At 39.1% G+C, this 16,229-nt stretch overlaps 1 protein-coding gene across 1 annotated transcript in view; it reads left to right on the top strand.

The window, feature by feature from the left end:
• Window positions 1-14,659, top strand: part of LOC100703679 (formin-like protein 13) — a 55,264-nt gene extending 40,605 nt beyond the window's left edge. The window contains exons 16-17 of the mRNA XM_003439052.5: window positions 2,236-2,319; window positions 12,537-14,659. Coding sequence (XP_003439100.3) covers window positions 2,236-2,319; window positions 12,537-12,638 — 186 coding nt within the window. The 3' untranslated portion in view covers window positions 12,639-14,659. The remainder of the gene's footprint in view (window positions 1-2,235; window positions 2,320-12,536) is intronic.
• The last annotated feature ends 1,570 nt before the right edge of the window (window positions 14,660-16,229 follow it).

The raw sequence follows: 16,229 nt of genomic DNA, 5'->3' as shown, positions 1-16,229 counted from the left end.
CTGCAAATGGATAAAAAAAATACCCAAGTATTACTGGGTGCTTCAATCATGTCGCAGTGGACTTGACCTACTGTCAAACATTAGAAGTTAGAAAAATACACAGAAAGACCCTGAGGAAAACTGAGTTGTAAACTTTTGCAAACAATAACATGCTGTTAAATTTCTGTTCATTGCTCTGCTAAAGCAATGTTATTATGAATCTTTTCATTTCAGTTTTCTCCCTCAGTCAATGTTTCTGGTAAAAATTACCGTTTTTCTCCTCAGGTTAAATTTATCATTAAATTAAATCAGGTAGTAACATTTTATACACATTTTAACTCCACATTTGTAAGGAATTACAAATGTGGGGGTTCTTCAGAAAATAAACAAAATTAAAAGACTGACCATATTTAAAAGCATTTTTAAAATTAATATAATAATTGCAATCTAAGCTATAAAGACTACGAAGACAGTAGTTCCAACTCCAGGTCGGAAACTCAAACCTGCATGGAGTGACTAGATCCTCACAAAGGAAAGCTGTTTTTCACATGAACAAATGAAACCAGTCCTTTCTCACATGTAGACCACAGCAGGAGACAGTTTGCACCAGCCATGTTCTCCCTGCTGGAAATACTCTGTTTGTTTAGAAGAGGGTGCTGCCTGAGTAAAGCGCACAAGAGGCAGTACACGGCACACTCATTCACCAGCTCTGAATCCACTTAACTAATATCTGTGCTGTTCTCACATCAGCACATGCAGAAATCACACAGGCTTTGAACCGGAGAACTGGCAGCTTAAAGCCCCATCTGTCCATGTGGGATATTTGCACTGACACATGCACCACATTTGGCCAGTGTCTAAAGGTTCAGGGCTGTAGTGCATTTATGGAAATGGCTTAAATATGTTTTTGTGGGACAAATCAAATCAAATCAAATCAAATCACTTTTATTGTCACGTCACATGTTCAGGTACACTGGTACAGTACATGCGAGTGAAATTCTTGTGTACGAGCTTCTCAAGCAACAGAGTTGTGCAAAAATACAATAATGTAAAACAAGCAAAAATATAAGAATGGCTAAATCTGAAAGTAATAAATATATGTACAATATATAAGAGTATATGCATTACTGGAATTACTGCATTACAATACAGGACACATCACTAATGCTGAGATGCAGTAAAATAAAGACCATTATGCAGTTTACAGTTTTGGCCTTTAGGACTTGAAGAACATGTTTTTATTTGAATGTCACTTTCTCAGCAAACCTGGATAGTCCTCTTACATTCGTCTGTTTCATTCTTTTTCTGTTCCAATAACTGTCAAAACTGTTGACAGTTACTGGACAGAACCAGAGCTATTTCAGCTCCGGTTCTAATCTAATCTTTGAGTTTAAGAGGGGATGGATCCATATGCCGGTACATCCCATCTTGAGCCACTTTTCTTTAAAAGCTCGCCTGGATTTTGACCCTGTAAGTCACATTCTTCCGCCATGCAAAAGTTATAAACAACTCTGGCAAAAAAGGGAAAAAATATCTAAAAAGTAAAAGTAAATTGCCTTCTGCACTTACCAAAGTATTTTCACAGATTTTATTTTGCTGCATTCCTTATTTGCGGTAGTTTCCATCACATTCCACTGAAATCTGCATAACATGTTACCTTATTGAGACTTAATGTTGACAGCGAAAGGATGTGGCAGGTTAAGCTACACTTGACCCATAATGGCAGCATACTTTCTTCACAGCCAGTGAATAGAAAACAGACTTTTGTATCTTGCCGTGTGCTTGTGTGCAGTCGCATATAAAGTGGGACACCTGGACACCCTAAATGTGTCTCTTTAAAGCCAGCCTCTTATGCTTTTCCTAATGCTCTGTCATTCATGCACATATATATGCGCTAATACAACGGTAGAGCCAGTTTTTCTGTTCTCGACTTGGCTGTGACAACAGAAGTCTTACTCGTCTGCTCTTCAAATTAAGGGGCTACACTGAGGATTATCATAACTCCGACTCATGCAAGGTTACTGTAGTGAGGCCCATGAATAAAGACAAGGAAATCCACCTTTAATGAATCAACTCATCTAATTTTATATATTATGTATGTATATGCCATTCATTAACATTACAATTATCTTTTTAAAAAATCCAGGTAGCACATCTTTAGTTTCCTTCTTTTATAACCAGAATATTTCTAATTAAACGGTTAATGTGAAGACTGACAAACTTACCAGGAGGTTCTTGTGCTTTTCCTTATCCTAGATGGCGATTGAGAAATATAACGCAGGTCTTTCGGCCCTGATGAAGACATGCGAGGAGATGAAGAAACTCTACTCTGACATACTGGTAATCCTTGAATTATTATTTCAATATCTCAGCATCAAAGACAGATGGTCCCCTGTCCCAGTAATGTCTAGATGGCCCTCTTCAATTATTTGTCATCTCATCTCCCCCATGCTACACTGGGAGAGTACATTATTTACTTCGTTTGCACCGCGTGTCCTTGAGGGCTTCCACAAGCGCATATAATGCATGTGACATATACCTTATACCAATGATCTTAACGTCGTTTAAAACCTTCCACAGCTGATTTGCTGTTTTGGAGTGTTATCCCTCCGTCATTGGATAATTTCTTGAGGATTAGTGAACATTGGTTTCCTGCAGCCAGAAAGTGTGAAAGACAAGTTCATCCCGACCCTTAATGTGCAATGTCACGTTGATTTAGGATGCTCTACAAATGATGAAAAATGACGAGATGTTGGAGCACCCCTGGTGGGATTCTCATGTAGTTTTTTTTAAAGTCATTTGTTAGACCTTAAGGGGCGTACCATAAATTAAACATGGTTTTTGAGCTTCATACTGCTTTGTGACTCTTTGTATTTTGATGACATCTCATTTATACATATATCTGAATGTCAAAGCATCCATTCGTACGTGAACCTTTTATGATTTAAGCGCTCTTTTGTGTGGACTGGACTCTGGAGACGGTGATGTTCTTTAATGAGAAATGCACCTGCCTTAAAAGCTCTGGTCGCATTGTGAGATCGACCATAAAGCGAACACCTCTGTCACACATATCATCAGATTTAGTGGAAGCATTGGTCCCTGTGTATTCTTTCATCACATTGTCCATAAAAGAGAACCTTTTCTTTGCTCACTAGCCTGGTTAAATTAGGTTTTCAGAGCTCAAGCCCACTTTTGACATCTTAACAGGGGCTATGTCTTTTTTTAAGGAGTCACCCACCAAAAACAATCAATACAAAAGCAGTGCCTATTTTCTCACCTTTCTCATATCTCTATGGACAATCCATCATCATACAGTCCACTTACCCTTCCTGCTGTATTTGAGAGCTGAGGTATGACGGAATGAGCTGTGAGCTTTAGGCCTGGTAGGAAATTTTGTTATACTAGAGCCACAATTAGATTCCTGTGCACTCAAAATATTTGTTCACAAGTAAACAAAGGTACCGTTCAGCATTCCTCTAAATTCTTTAAAAGAAAAAAAAATCATCTGCATCGATTCCTTTGTGTTTGGTGTAGATTTTATAAGAGACAGAAACAAGGGGTCGTTTAGTGTATTTTACATGTAATGTTTTCAAAAGCAAAGGAGTGGTTTAGACGAGAAGATGAGAAGACCAATACCACGTTCATGTTGTTGTATGGTAAATATGAAGCAACAGACAGCAATTTGTTAATGTAGCTTAGCACAAAGACTGGAAACAAACAACTCGCCTGGCTGAAGCCGTTGAGTCTGGCTGATTTTGTCTGGCACAAACTCTTCGAAACTCCAGCCAGGCAGATATTGTTTCTCCTTCATTTTCCTTCTGAGTCCTCACATTTGTCGGACAGCAGTTATGCTGTGATCACTAACGCAGTGTCTGAACAGGCTGGACAGTGAAAGCAGCACCTTTGTTGTGCAGGTTTTGAAGATACAGCGTAAAACACCGCACCAATCCAATATTTGCATCACCAGATCAGAGAAAATAAGTAGATGGATCTATACTTTTTTAATTCTATGTTGTATTGTGTGAACAGTTAGCAGCAGAAGGAGAGATAGCAAATCATTTGCAGCAGTCTGACTGCAAACAGTGGTCAATGAGTAGGCAAATATTGAAAAGCACTGGGCTTTGCCAATTGGCTTCTCTCTGTCTTTCATTATATTACATCAGGGTTAACAGCTGGCAGGAATTTCTTTTTGTAATTACTGTAACAAGTTGCTGTCAACTTGATTAATATCATGTCATGTCTTTTGTATGCTCCGCTCTGTGTGTGTGAGGATGCAAATACTAGCACACTTTTATATAAGAGCAAAGCGCAGGGCAGTAGTTAGCTTAACATTACAGGGAAATCTTTTACAACCTGATACAAATACCACAATTGGCACAAATGCTCTTTTTTGAGTACCCTTTAAAAAAATCTCAATTGAAAATTCAAGATTGTAGCAATTTCCAGGGTGGCCTTCGACTCTGGTAAGAAAATATAATTTTTAAAATATAAAATTCAAGTAGACTTGACTTCAAGTCTGCTTGTTTCTAATTATGTATGCTCAAAGAGAGGTCAACGTTTGGAGCCTAAAGCTAGCCGAGGGTTCAAGGCTCACTAGAGCCGGTGAGAACAGCGAACTCCCGTCACATCATTTTCAACCCGCCCCCCCCGCTGCGGTCTTTCACTACTCAGGTTAAACATGATATACATATTTGTTATATATGTTACATTTTAGATAGCAAGGAGCAGACGGCTGAGTTTATTAAATTCCACCGAGACAGCTGGTGATGCAAATCTGAAGGCTAGACCATCCAATTTCACAGCCTCGCACTTCCCGCCTTCTCGGTCTTCGGAGGACCCAGCCTTTGCGGTCTACGTGGGCCAGGTCCTCCAAAAGATATGGCGTATGAATTTGGACACAGCTTAAGATTACTAAGAAGCTTCTTTGTGTTCAGCTCAGTTCAGGGTTGTAGTAGTAGCAGGTCAGTTGTAGATCATCAGCTACATCTTCTGTCCAAATCTCACCCATGGCTACAAGAAGCTGGCTATTCAAGATGGCTCAACATGTAAAGTAGGTCATTTACCTTTTTGAAGGTAAATAAAATAGTAGTTTCCTGAACTGGAATTGATGAAAACACTATTTAAAAATTAAAATTTCTTGCTGCTTTGCTTCAATGTCATCACAGTGAGGAATTCAGCTTTTGAATTTAACAATGGGATAGAATGAGCCAATATCGACAGACCATCGGTAAAACCTGTAAAATGTTTGATTTGATTGAGCTTATGTGGGCGGAAAAAACTGTTTTAATCAATCCAGCTGTCTAAACAAGCCATGTATCTTTTTTGTAAGCTGCACGAACATGGATGACTGAAAAATCAATCTCCTGTGTGTCTCTGCCTTCAGAGAGCTAACTGTTGATGCTCACACCAGCTGCAGCTGATTTGCTCTCACAGCCTCTAGTTTGTAAAAGCTCTGGTCATGACCACTTAATCAATGTGATAAAGGTTCAATGGATTTTTCCAGTTAATGTAATCCCACAATGAAGCTTAGAAACCAATGAGCCAGTTTTTCCTTCAAATATCACCTTCCACAGAGGCGTGCTGCTTCCTGTCAGGGAGGTTAGTGTCTAATTTGTGCAGGTAAGCAGGTCAATGGAAGGCAAGACTCCATGTGGTGGATATGCTTTCAGTGGAGCAGACAATACAGCTGGATCAAAAGTGCAAAAAGTTGACTAAACTTGTGAAGAATGCAAAATGCATATCATGCGTTTCTAATTTATACATAAGCTCATGTAGAAATTGAGAAACACCTCTTACATACTGATGTAACCCCAGCTGCAGCTTTTCATTTAATGTGCAGATATTAGAATCATATCAGTATCATCTAAACCTCAGCAAGAAAGCAAATAAGCATATTTTTCTAAATGAGGAACATTTTAAATGAACATCCTTGAACAATAAATCCTAATTTACCTCAATATTATCCTAATCCAATATTATACCTTATTCTTAACATAAATCACTCTTCCACTATTATTAAAAATGTTCTGGTGGTGAATCGGCTGTGGCCTTTTTAAAGTTTAACTAGCTGACCTTTAACTGCATTGTCCCCTTCAGGCAGGGAGTTATATTTTAATCATCAGGCAGTGCTGCTTAAATGTAGCATCATCCCTAAACGTTTGATCAAAGTTTGGAAGCTTGATGTTAAGAATAAGCCACATCTGTCAATCCATTTATCCACCTGTCCATCTGTCCGTCTCTCCAATTTAGGGTGAGAGGTGAAGTACACCCTCAAAAGCTTGCTAGTTTATTGCAGATAAATAAACTCTTCCTCATATGCTGCAGTTTTCCCTGGACTTTCAAAATTAAATTAAATTTAGTTTTATTTATACAGCATCAAATCACAACATCAGTCGCCTCAAGACAACAATCATATGACCCCCTATGAGCAAGCACTATGGCAACAGTGGGAAGGAAAAACTCCCTTTTTTTTTTTTTTTTTTTTTTTTTTTTTTTTTAACCTGTCCCGTTTGGTTCTTTTGCCATCAGAATTATTGTCTAAAGGCGAAGAAAGATGCCCAACGGATTTACTTTACCAAATGGACCATCCCAGCCTTGCCGTAATGGTCCATTTGATTCAGCTTTTATTGTTTATTTTATTTTCACTTGCTGAATACGGGACAGACTTGACTGGTGGAAAGAAAGGGGAGAAAGAAAGAGGGAAAGAAAGAAAAAAAAAAAAAAAAAAAAAAAAAAAAAAAAAAAAAAAAAAAACCTGAGAAGAGGGACGGGGAAAAAGGGCAAAAAACAAAAACCAACAGAATAAGCAGACAAAAAATACATATATCGATCACCTGGATCACCTGTTGAGAAAGAAAAAAGAAAGCAAGCAGAAGAAAACGAGAGTAATAAACAAGATCACAATGATATATGGGAATATGACAGTAAATACTAAATATTAAACATTATTGTGCAGCACGTGAGATCGACAGCGCACAGTGTGCTTTGAGGTAGGAGCCAAAAAGGGTGTAGTTTGTGTGTGTGACCACCCGTGTGTGCACCTGTGAGCATGAACGCGCTTGTTTTTAAAAGGTTCCTTCATGTAATGATCTGCTAGAGGGTGTGGGGGGCCACTGGCCCGTCCTCCAGGGCATGAAGCAGGTATGGAGGAGATCAAAACTCCAGACATCCAGAGGCCCCCAGAACACAAGAGACCAAGGAAGACCAACAGAGGGGCAGCCGCGCCACTATACCAGAAAGAGCTGAGGAGAGTCCCAGATGAGGGGTCACTCAGCAGCCGCGGAGCAGAAGCCAGGGGGGTTGCAGTGACGTGCCCGTGAGCTCCGCCGGCAGCCAGCTGTGCCTGAGTGACCGAGCCCCGGGCCGAGAGGCCAAGGGCACCCCATCCCCGAAGTGGCCCGAGTGAGCCCCAGGAAAAACTCCCTTTTAACAGGAAGAAACCTTCAGCAGAACCAGGCTCAGGGAGGGGCGGGGCCATCTGCTGCGACCGGTTGGGGTGAGAGAAGGAAGACAGGATAAAAGACAAATGACTTGCCAAAGTATGGGTTCTACAAGATTTTGCAATGCAACAAAGATGTTATCAGTAGATCCTTTGAGATGGTTGCATGAAAGACTCTGTGATCTGCAAAAAATATGGCATTTGGGAAACTATCTTCCACATGAATGCAACGATTCCCAGCAGAACACTCCCAGAGTGTCACACTACCTCTGCTGATGTGCCCTCTTACCATAGGTGCTTTCTCTGGTGGACAGGGATCAGCATGGGAACTCAATCAGCCTGAGGCATTGGAGGCCCATACAAAGCAGGCTGTGATAGACTGTATGTTGTAACATCTTTCAATCATTGGCAGAATTAGAATTTTCAGAAATTTGTGCCACAGTAGCTGTTTAGTGGTACTGGACCAGCCTTTTAGCTCTCTGGTCCTTTATCAGTACCTAATTTTCTTATAAGGGGAGGGAAGGAGATAGCTCAGCAGGTAGGATTAATAAAGTATACAAAAAATATATATATATTTCACATGTGTAGGCAGTTGGATAGGTGAACAAAACTGGCAGGAGGCAGGAAAAAGATCAATTCATGAAAAAAAGAAACAACAACAAAATACAGAGAACAGGGGAAAACTTGTACTAGTGCTAAGGCACTAAGATTTTCTGACAATAGGAAATAGTGATTGAACTGGGGTGATAGATGACTGGACTGGATGAAAGTGTGCTAAAAAAAACTGAGCAAAAGAAAGATGTGAAACTGACAGGAGGATAAAGAGACCAAGAAACACAAAAAACAAGAAATCTAAGAAATAATTTCACTTGCTAAAGTCACTTAGATCATTATGCAAACCCATTTCTCCTTCTTCCACCTTTAATAACTGACTGGTCACTTTCTACATAATATATATATATGTATATCCCAACCTGTGACAGGTGCTATTGTTACAGGATCGTTAATGTTATTCACTTTACCTCTCAGTGGTTTTTAAATGGCGGTGCTTTTCATATATCTTATATTTGAAATGTTTTTTTTGAACCATTCTCAGACTATTCCCGTAATCTTCTTTAAATACAAGACCACAGAACAACCAAGCATCCTTTTTCTTAAAAAAACGAAAAGAAAGAACCAATGTCATTTGAGGATTAACACAGGACAGTCTGTAGACACTTGCCCCACTTGTGTCCCATCCATGCTGGATCATTTTACTGAGTACTAAGACTGTGCCTCTAAAACTTCCTGAAAGTACAATAAACCCCTTCAGGAGCGCTGGAAAAAATGATTAAGACTGACTGGGCTGTGGTGTAGTGCAAGGGAGCAGCAGGTTGGGGAAAAGGTGTCATATTTAGTCACATCTTGTCAAGTGGGTGGAAGGAGGGAATTCATAATGATGCCCTGAAATAGCCAACATGCAAATGTATTAAACATAGAAGCAGCTCATAAAATTTTGGGGCAGTTGATTTGCGGATGTCCCCAGACACTGGAAGCATGTTTTTTAAAACCACTTCAAGTACTAAATAAAAGGAGACATTTTATATAATACGCTATAAAACATGCACTCCAATTTTTCTAATACATAAAAGCAAAAATAAAAACATGAAGACTAGACGCTATCAGCTGTGTCACATTACCAGCCTCTTTTCATACAATGCACATCTTTAATGCACCATGTCAGTGAGACATGATATAAGAAAATCAATTCCACCTCAGCTTCTGCAGATAAAAACTTTTAATATTGCTTCTTCGAGCACAGCTCAGACCTACAGGTTAAACATTATCCAAGACCCGCCTGTCGGGTGTGTAATGAACATTCCTGGGCCTGGTTTTGTAACTTCATTTGTATTAATAAAATCAACAGCAGGCATACTTCAGGTATGTTGATATTTTTATATAAGGATAGTTCAAGTGTTGAGTGAGTATCTGTGATATAGTATACATTTTACAGACCTTGTGATATTATAATGCCTCACATTTGTTGATTCATATTATTGATATCAATCTTTATTCAGGGTTAGAATAAATACTAAACTGGAAGAGTTACCGTATAAAATCCTTTAATTTTCTCAAAAATCGACAGTGCGCCTTATAATCCGGTGCGCCTAACGTATGAATAATGGTTGTGCTTAATGACCTCGAACCGATTTTATGTGGTACACGGCCCTCAAAAATCTGTCAAAGAATGTTTTAGTACGACTTTGGTAAGCTACGAAGCCGTGTTCTGACAAACCATCCTACTTTGGCAAAACGTCCTACCGTAAGTAGTTTATGCACATTTCTGCTGTCACAGAGTAATTCCAGCAAAATTTAAGTAGGTATGACGGTTTGGCACTTAACTTTGCCCATCAGAGTATGTTTCTAGCTCTTATTAACAAAGGTAAGATGATTTGCCACTTAATTTTAGCTGTTAAAGTATGCTTGTAGGTCACATTCACAAAGGTAGCATGGTTTGGCACTTAATTTCGTGTTGTGCGCATGTGTAGAAACAACGGGTAGGATGGTTTGTCAACTAGGATGAATTCCCAGAACAAGCCGCACCGCTTCATGGATTGTCGGAGCATTACGGCTGCCGTAGACAGGAGCCTGGCAGAGTAATCTGGGTCCAAAACTCCACCCGCTTCAGGTCCCAAAGTCAAACGAACACTGCAGCACACTGAGAGTTAAAAACTGTCTAAATTCTTTCATCTTTAATAAAATGGTCAAATGATGTGTATTAGTAAATTGATTTTATTGGGCCCAGCATGTGTTTGTGAAAATACTCATAAATGTTCAACGTGCACAAAAGACAAGGAAGCGAATCAGCTAAAACACTGTTGAGAGGATTAAACTTCTACACTTTACCAAGTAAAAGAAAGTCTTTTGCTCCAGTTATACATAATTTTGAGCATCCCTGGCAGACAGTGAAAAATGTGAGGATAAAAGTATGCAAATAGCCTAATCTGCACATCTGAGTGTAATATTTCATGGTGAGAACAGTGTTAACCATTAGCTAACATCTTCCTTTTGCTGCTGGGGACTTTGCTGAATCTTACACCTGTGTAACTGTTTCTACAAAGTGAAAGCACACAGTAATACAAATGCACTGACTGTCAGCTGTTACGCTTTAAGTGTTTGGAAGAGCAAGGCTTGTGTTACAGCGGCAGTGTAACTTGTATTCTGGGTACGTTTTTACATGATTTTAAAACAATCCATAAGAAATGTCCTCCTTCATTTTTATTCCGAAACAGCAGCCACTACAAATACTCTTTGTCTTTAAATGTAGATCTTTGGATATATTTGCCATGGGAATTTTCTTATTTTAGTCCGAGGTCCTCCTTCATGAAGCTCTCGACTAATCTGAGCAGCAACAAGGTTTCTGCTGGGAAACCTAATTCCCCATCTACATAAATACAAACATGAACATTGCATTTTTACATTATCATTAAATCTACAGTACCAACAAAATAGCAGATTCTATAAGTAACTAAAGATGGGATGCTCCAGGGAGCTACAAAAACAAGGGCTGGCGTTAGTGCATTAGCAGAGTTAAAGTCATTAGTGTCAGCTCTAATGTACATGTTGTACATCTGGATGAATATTAATGACTGAGTCGGCTGATAGCCACACAGCTGTGAATAAGTGTGAAGCATAAAATGATGCCAATCACATTGTGAAAGCGTGAGCTAGCTAACCGTGGCAAATTGTATGATATTCCAACTGCAGTAAATAAGTGATAACAACGGCAAGCTCGCTTTTTGTTAGGCTGACTGCGATTTTTACATGCAGAGATATGCAGCTTTGCTTCAGCAGCTTGAAATGTGATATTTTTGGAAGTATATTTATTTAGTTTTTTGCTGACATAAGGTATAGCAATAGAGTCAACAGCCAGGTTAGGTCTCATATACACAGTCTTAGTGAATGGTCAGCGACCCAGTGGCAACCTCTAAGTATAGCGGTACACAGTCACAAGGAAAGTGCTGAAACAAAGACTAGTAGTATTTGCCTTTAAAGTGAAAGACAAGGTTTCAAAAGGTGCGACTTTTACTTTGAAGACAAACTTGGATACACAGTTTCAATACTGCTCTGCGAATAGTATTTGTCTTCCATGCAAATGCCAGGAAACTGTGGCAATCGGGTATTAATTGAAGGGGTTTCTGTGTAGCATGATATACCTCATTGCCACCAATTTTACCTACTGATTGCAAGTGGCCAGTTCTGCCAAGTGTTCAGGGAACACGCAATTTTCCCTTGCGACCAGTGGTTGCTAGGGGATCGCTGGCTGGTCTCTAAGACCGCATGACTGGGGCTTTAATCATTTCTGACACCTTAGCACAAAAACTGAAAAGACTTGATCATTAGAAAAGGTAAGAAACTCGCCTTCCGGCGGAGCATGTCTAATACTTAATAATTTGTAATGTCTTTACAAGAGCAAGATGTAAAGGAACAAATTCAATTAAGATGAAGCCCAACTGTGCTGAAGGCTGTTTCATATTATTAGTGAGCACATCCTGTGTGTGTTCAAGTCAGCCGTTTGGTGTGCGTTATAGGATTTATAGTACATAATATTTGCTTGTAAGTAAGCTTATGGTTAATTTCATTAGAGAAATTACACATTTGTAAAACATGACAAAAATAATATCAGGAAAGAGTAACAGCATATGGCTTTAGTCTGAACTTTAACCTGCACAGTCAACAGCATGCAGTCAGCAAATTAGTACGCTTAACCACTGTGACCCTTTGTAATAAACTTTGGCTTCAGAATTACTAACATTAGTATGCCAGTGACCCTTTTAACCACCTAGGTCTACGTATTAATTTGGCAGTACATGTCTGCATCATTGTATAAGGGCACTCAAGGATTGGGATGCATGCTGAGGCAGCATATGAGCTAATTAAATCAAAAGACTACTGTTAAGAAGAACATGTGCGGGCCAGGCACCACTTCACAAATGAAAGTGATTGCAGTTGTTAATTGTAAAACAATTTTTTACAAGCCCTGTGGTCATAGAAAATGTAACTGCTGTCCCCCATTATTTTCATTTTATTTATTTATTTATTCATAAATCAGTAAACCTTTTTTTTCTCTTTTGCATAGGTGAAATTCGGAGAACCGGCGGATCAAGACTCTCAGGAGCTCTTTGGCTTGCTTTGTCAGTTTGTGCATGACTTCAAAAGGGCACATGCTGAAGCTGCATGAGTTATAGAGTTATTGCACAGCGCACGTACATTAGCGAGGGCAGAGACTGCAGTGTTGCTTACTAAATGAAACTGATCCATCTTTGTTGTGACAATTATAGAAGTTTGAGGTACAGAACTACATGACACAGTGTAACTTAATTAGTTTCTTCAAACTGATGGTTTGATTTAGTTTTGTTTTTTAAAAATATATATTTCCTGAGTTGTACAGATATTTTATTAGATAATGGACTATGCATTCATTGTAGCAAATCCTGTCCCTGGACAGCCTGAGAGACCGGCTATGTCATGGAAATCAATTTTGTGAATACAAACTGATTTATGTCACATCGTATCATATCATAGATTGGTTTGATTTGTGTTTACTGACATTTGTTTTGAGACAAATTAGTAATGAAGGATGTAAAAGCCCTTGGTTGTAGCCAACACCCAGATGCTGAAGTGTGCTGTGAAAACTCACAGCTCTCTTTGCTGGCAGAAGCACAAACCCCCGCCCCCTAAAAACAACTCATCAGAGGCCAGCGGAGGTGGGCATTCTTTGGGCGTGTGATTATTTTGAACATTCGGTTGTTCTTTGGTCGGGGACATTGCCTGTCCTGGTTCTCTGTTAGAAACTCCAAGGCTGGCTGTGATTCACATCTGCTATGTGAAAAAAACCCTAAAAACATGATCAGCAACATACATTTCCCTTTCAAACAGAAGAAAGGTCTTCTTATTGCCAGTTGGAACTGATTGATGTGCCTTTGTGTGTTTGACATTTTAATCATTTAACAGAAAAAAACACTGTTTATACCCATAACTGTGAACGGTGGTGGGATAATGAAGAAGACCCCTCGCTGAGATGGAAAAGTTGCATATTTTTCCGTTCTAAAAGGAGAAACCAATTATTTTAATTAAAACTGTATCTGTAGAAACGGGTGATTCATTAGCAGGAAACATACAAAACAGCTTTATAAAATATTTACTTCATGCAGCTTTTTTCATACAGAATTGTAACTGGCGTTTGTCTTTTTGTGCTCTTCACATAATGCTCTTGTATTGCATTTGAAATTGAAAAGCGATAAGTCTCATAACATTTAACATATACAAAAAAATCAATACTAAAAGTTATTTCAGATTATGTGGCCTTCTATTTTGTTGTTCTGAATTAGTTCTAAAAACTAAAAGATAAATATAATAACTATGGGTTTTTTTCTACCCTTGTTATAACCTTGTGTTTCTACCGCTTTACAGCTGAGTTTGGGTTCTGGGACTTAAAAAGCTGTGCAAAATAAATCCTAACTACAAGGTAAATAATTGGACATTTTTCCCCAACTCTTGTTCCCTTCAGCCGTGTGGCATCTAAGATACAGTAATGTGCAAAACTCTTGAGCCACCTATGTTTCTTCATATTTTACTTTTTCACAGATTTTCTTGGAACTTTTTAAAAGTGGTCTTGAGCAATAGCTCTCCAGGCTTTCTGAAGGTCTTTCAAAGTTTTTCTTTGGACAGTGGCTGCTTTTTCCCTCAGTTTTGTGCATTCCTTGTATCTGACAATTTTCAGAGGAATCCTTTTTTGTTTGTTTGTTAAGCTACTTAACACCGATCTATGAATCATTCAAGCATAAAAAAAACACCCAACTCAAAGGATGAATGAGTGTTATTCCTACAAATAAAAGGTGACTTAGCAAAGAACTCATTTAACACACTGTTTCTTCCCATTTCTTTACTTGAATCATATTTCCACGTGGTGTGCCTCATGTGTTTAAAGAAATGAAGGAATCTGGACAAGTGAAGGACAAAAGTAGTGTTGGACCGAAAATAACTGTCTATAGAAAATAATGTTTTTAAGAAACATGAAAAAATCTGACAATCCATCTACTGAAGGGTGGCTTTCAAGAAGCCATTTTTAAAGAAGGGAAAGAGGGAGAAAAGGCTGAGGGAAGTGTCACAATAGCTTAACAATGATCTTAAATGTCCTTTAAGATTCTCAGTCATCCAGGTCATCGTAGTCTAAGGAGCTTGAAAAGAAAAGCGTCTGGACTTCTTTAAGTTTCTTGAAGACGTTTCACCTCTCATCCGAGAAGCTTCTTCAGTTCTAGGGTCAAATTGGGGAGAGTCCCAGATTTAAGTGTCCCTCCCCACAGGGCTGTGATTGGGTAGAGGATCATTAGGGGGTCCATTGTCCCTCTTGGGGGGATACTCCCACAGGGCTTAAATCTGGGACTCTCCACCATTTGACCCTAGAACTGAAGAAGCTTCTCGGATGAGAGGTGAAACATCTTCAAGCAACTTAAAGATCTCCAGACGCTTTTCTTTCCAATCTACTTAGACAAATGATTTTAAATACACCGCAAATACAGTGAAAACATACATGGACAGAAAAGCTTCCGTGGCATACTATCAGTCATGTATTGACCTCCCCAGAGACCTGTGGGATCATCTTGACAGAGAACAAAACGAAAGCAGCCAACACCCAAATAAGAGCTTTGAATAACTATTCCTGAAGACTAAAAGAATGTTTGTTTAAATGAGTTCATGCTATGTTGAAGAATAAATGTTGTCATACCAAATATTGACTTTCAATCAATCTCTGTTTTTACCTTACACACTATATTTACAAGGATGATTGCGCATGTTTTCCTAAATCACGGGCCTATTTCCCAATTTCTTAGCAAAGTATAAAGAAATGAGGTGGCTCAAGACTTTTGCACAGCGCTGTAGAACTAAATTGTATTTACAATATATATAAGCCTTAAATCCTGGTTTAAGCGAGGCACTCATCACCTATGAACTCCTGTGGAGAAAGTTCATTAACAGCCAGAGCAGCACTCGTGTGAAGGTGTTCATTATTCATTTTGTTGTTGCTGCTGCAACAACAAACAATTTGGCAACAGTTTTCCTTCAGAAAACAAAGCTTCACATTTGTTTCAGACTCCTGCTTGAATCCCTCAGACCTACTTTCACTCCGCTGACTGTTTCCACAGGAGGAGGCATTGTTACAGAGGTTCGTCCACTGGATCACGGTGACTTCCTCCGTGTTTGTGCACTGCGGTGACATGGTGTAAATCCATTTAAAATGTTAGCGGAGGCACATGCTGTGAAAATTTGTTTTGTGGTGCCATGTTGGACCGCAGTTCTATTTTGGGAAAGTTGAGTCTGAGTACGCCGCCTGTTTAATTGGCAGCAGAGGGAATAAAACAAATTCACATTGGACCAAAAGTAAACTTGTTCAGGGTCACATCTCAGCGGCTTCTGTGTACCTGCCTAAAACTTTAAAGCTGCATTAATCAATACTTTATGTTAATACTGGATCAAATGACTTTCTAATGTGAAACGTGTCACTTATATCAGAAACCTTCTGAGAATTATCTCCAGAGGTTTTAAGGGCTTACATTGCGAGGAAAATGAGATGTGTGAGATCAGAGTAACAAGGGAGAGTACAGGTGTGTTTTAGATCTGGGCGGAAGCTATGATTATGTGCAAGCCTTTCTTATCAAGACATTAAAAACTGTCTGCTGGCATACTAATCTGATAACCCATCCCCTTTTGCCTGACAACTTAGCCTCTGGGGACTGTGGCCAATGTTTGGGCTTCCAGTGCTGCCAGTGGA

This window comes from Oreochromis niloticus, linkage group LG20 (assembly GCF_001858045.2).
Source record: "Oreochromis niloticus isolate F11D_XX linkage group LG20, O_niloticus_UMD_NMBU, whole genome shotgun sequence".
Lineage (NCBI taxonomy): Eukaryota > Metazoa > Chordata > Actinopteri > Cichliformes > Cichlidae > Oreochromis > Oreochromis niloticus.
The sequence above is the reverse complement of the archived record's forward strand: the minus strand, read 5'-3'. Positions and strand labels throughout refer to the sequence as shown.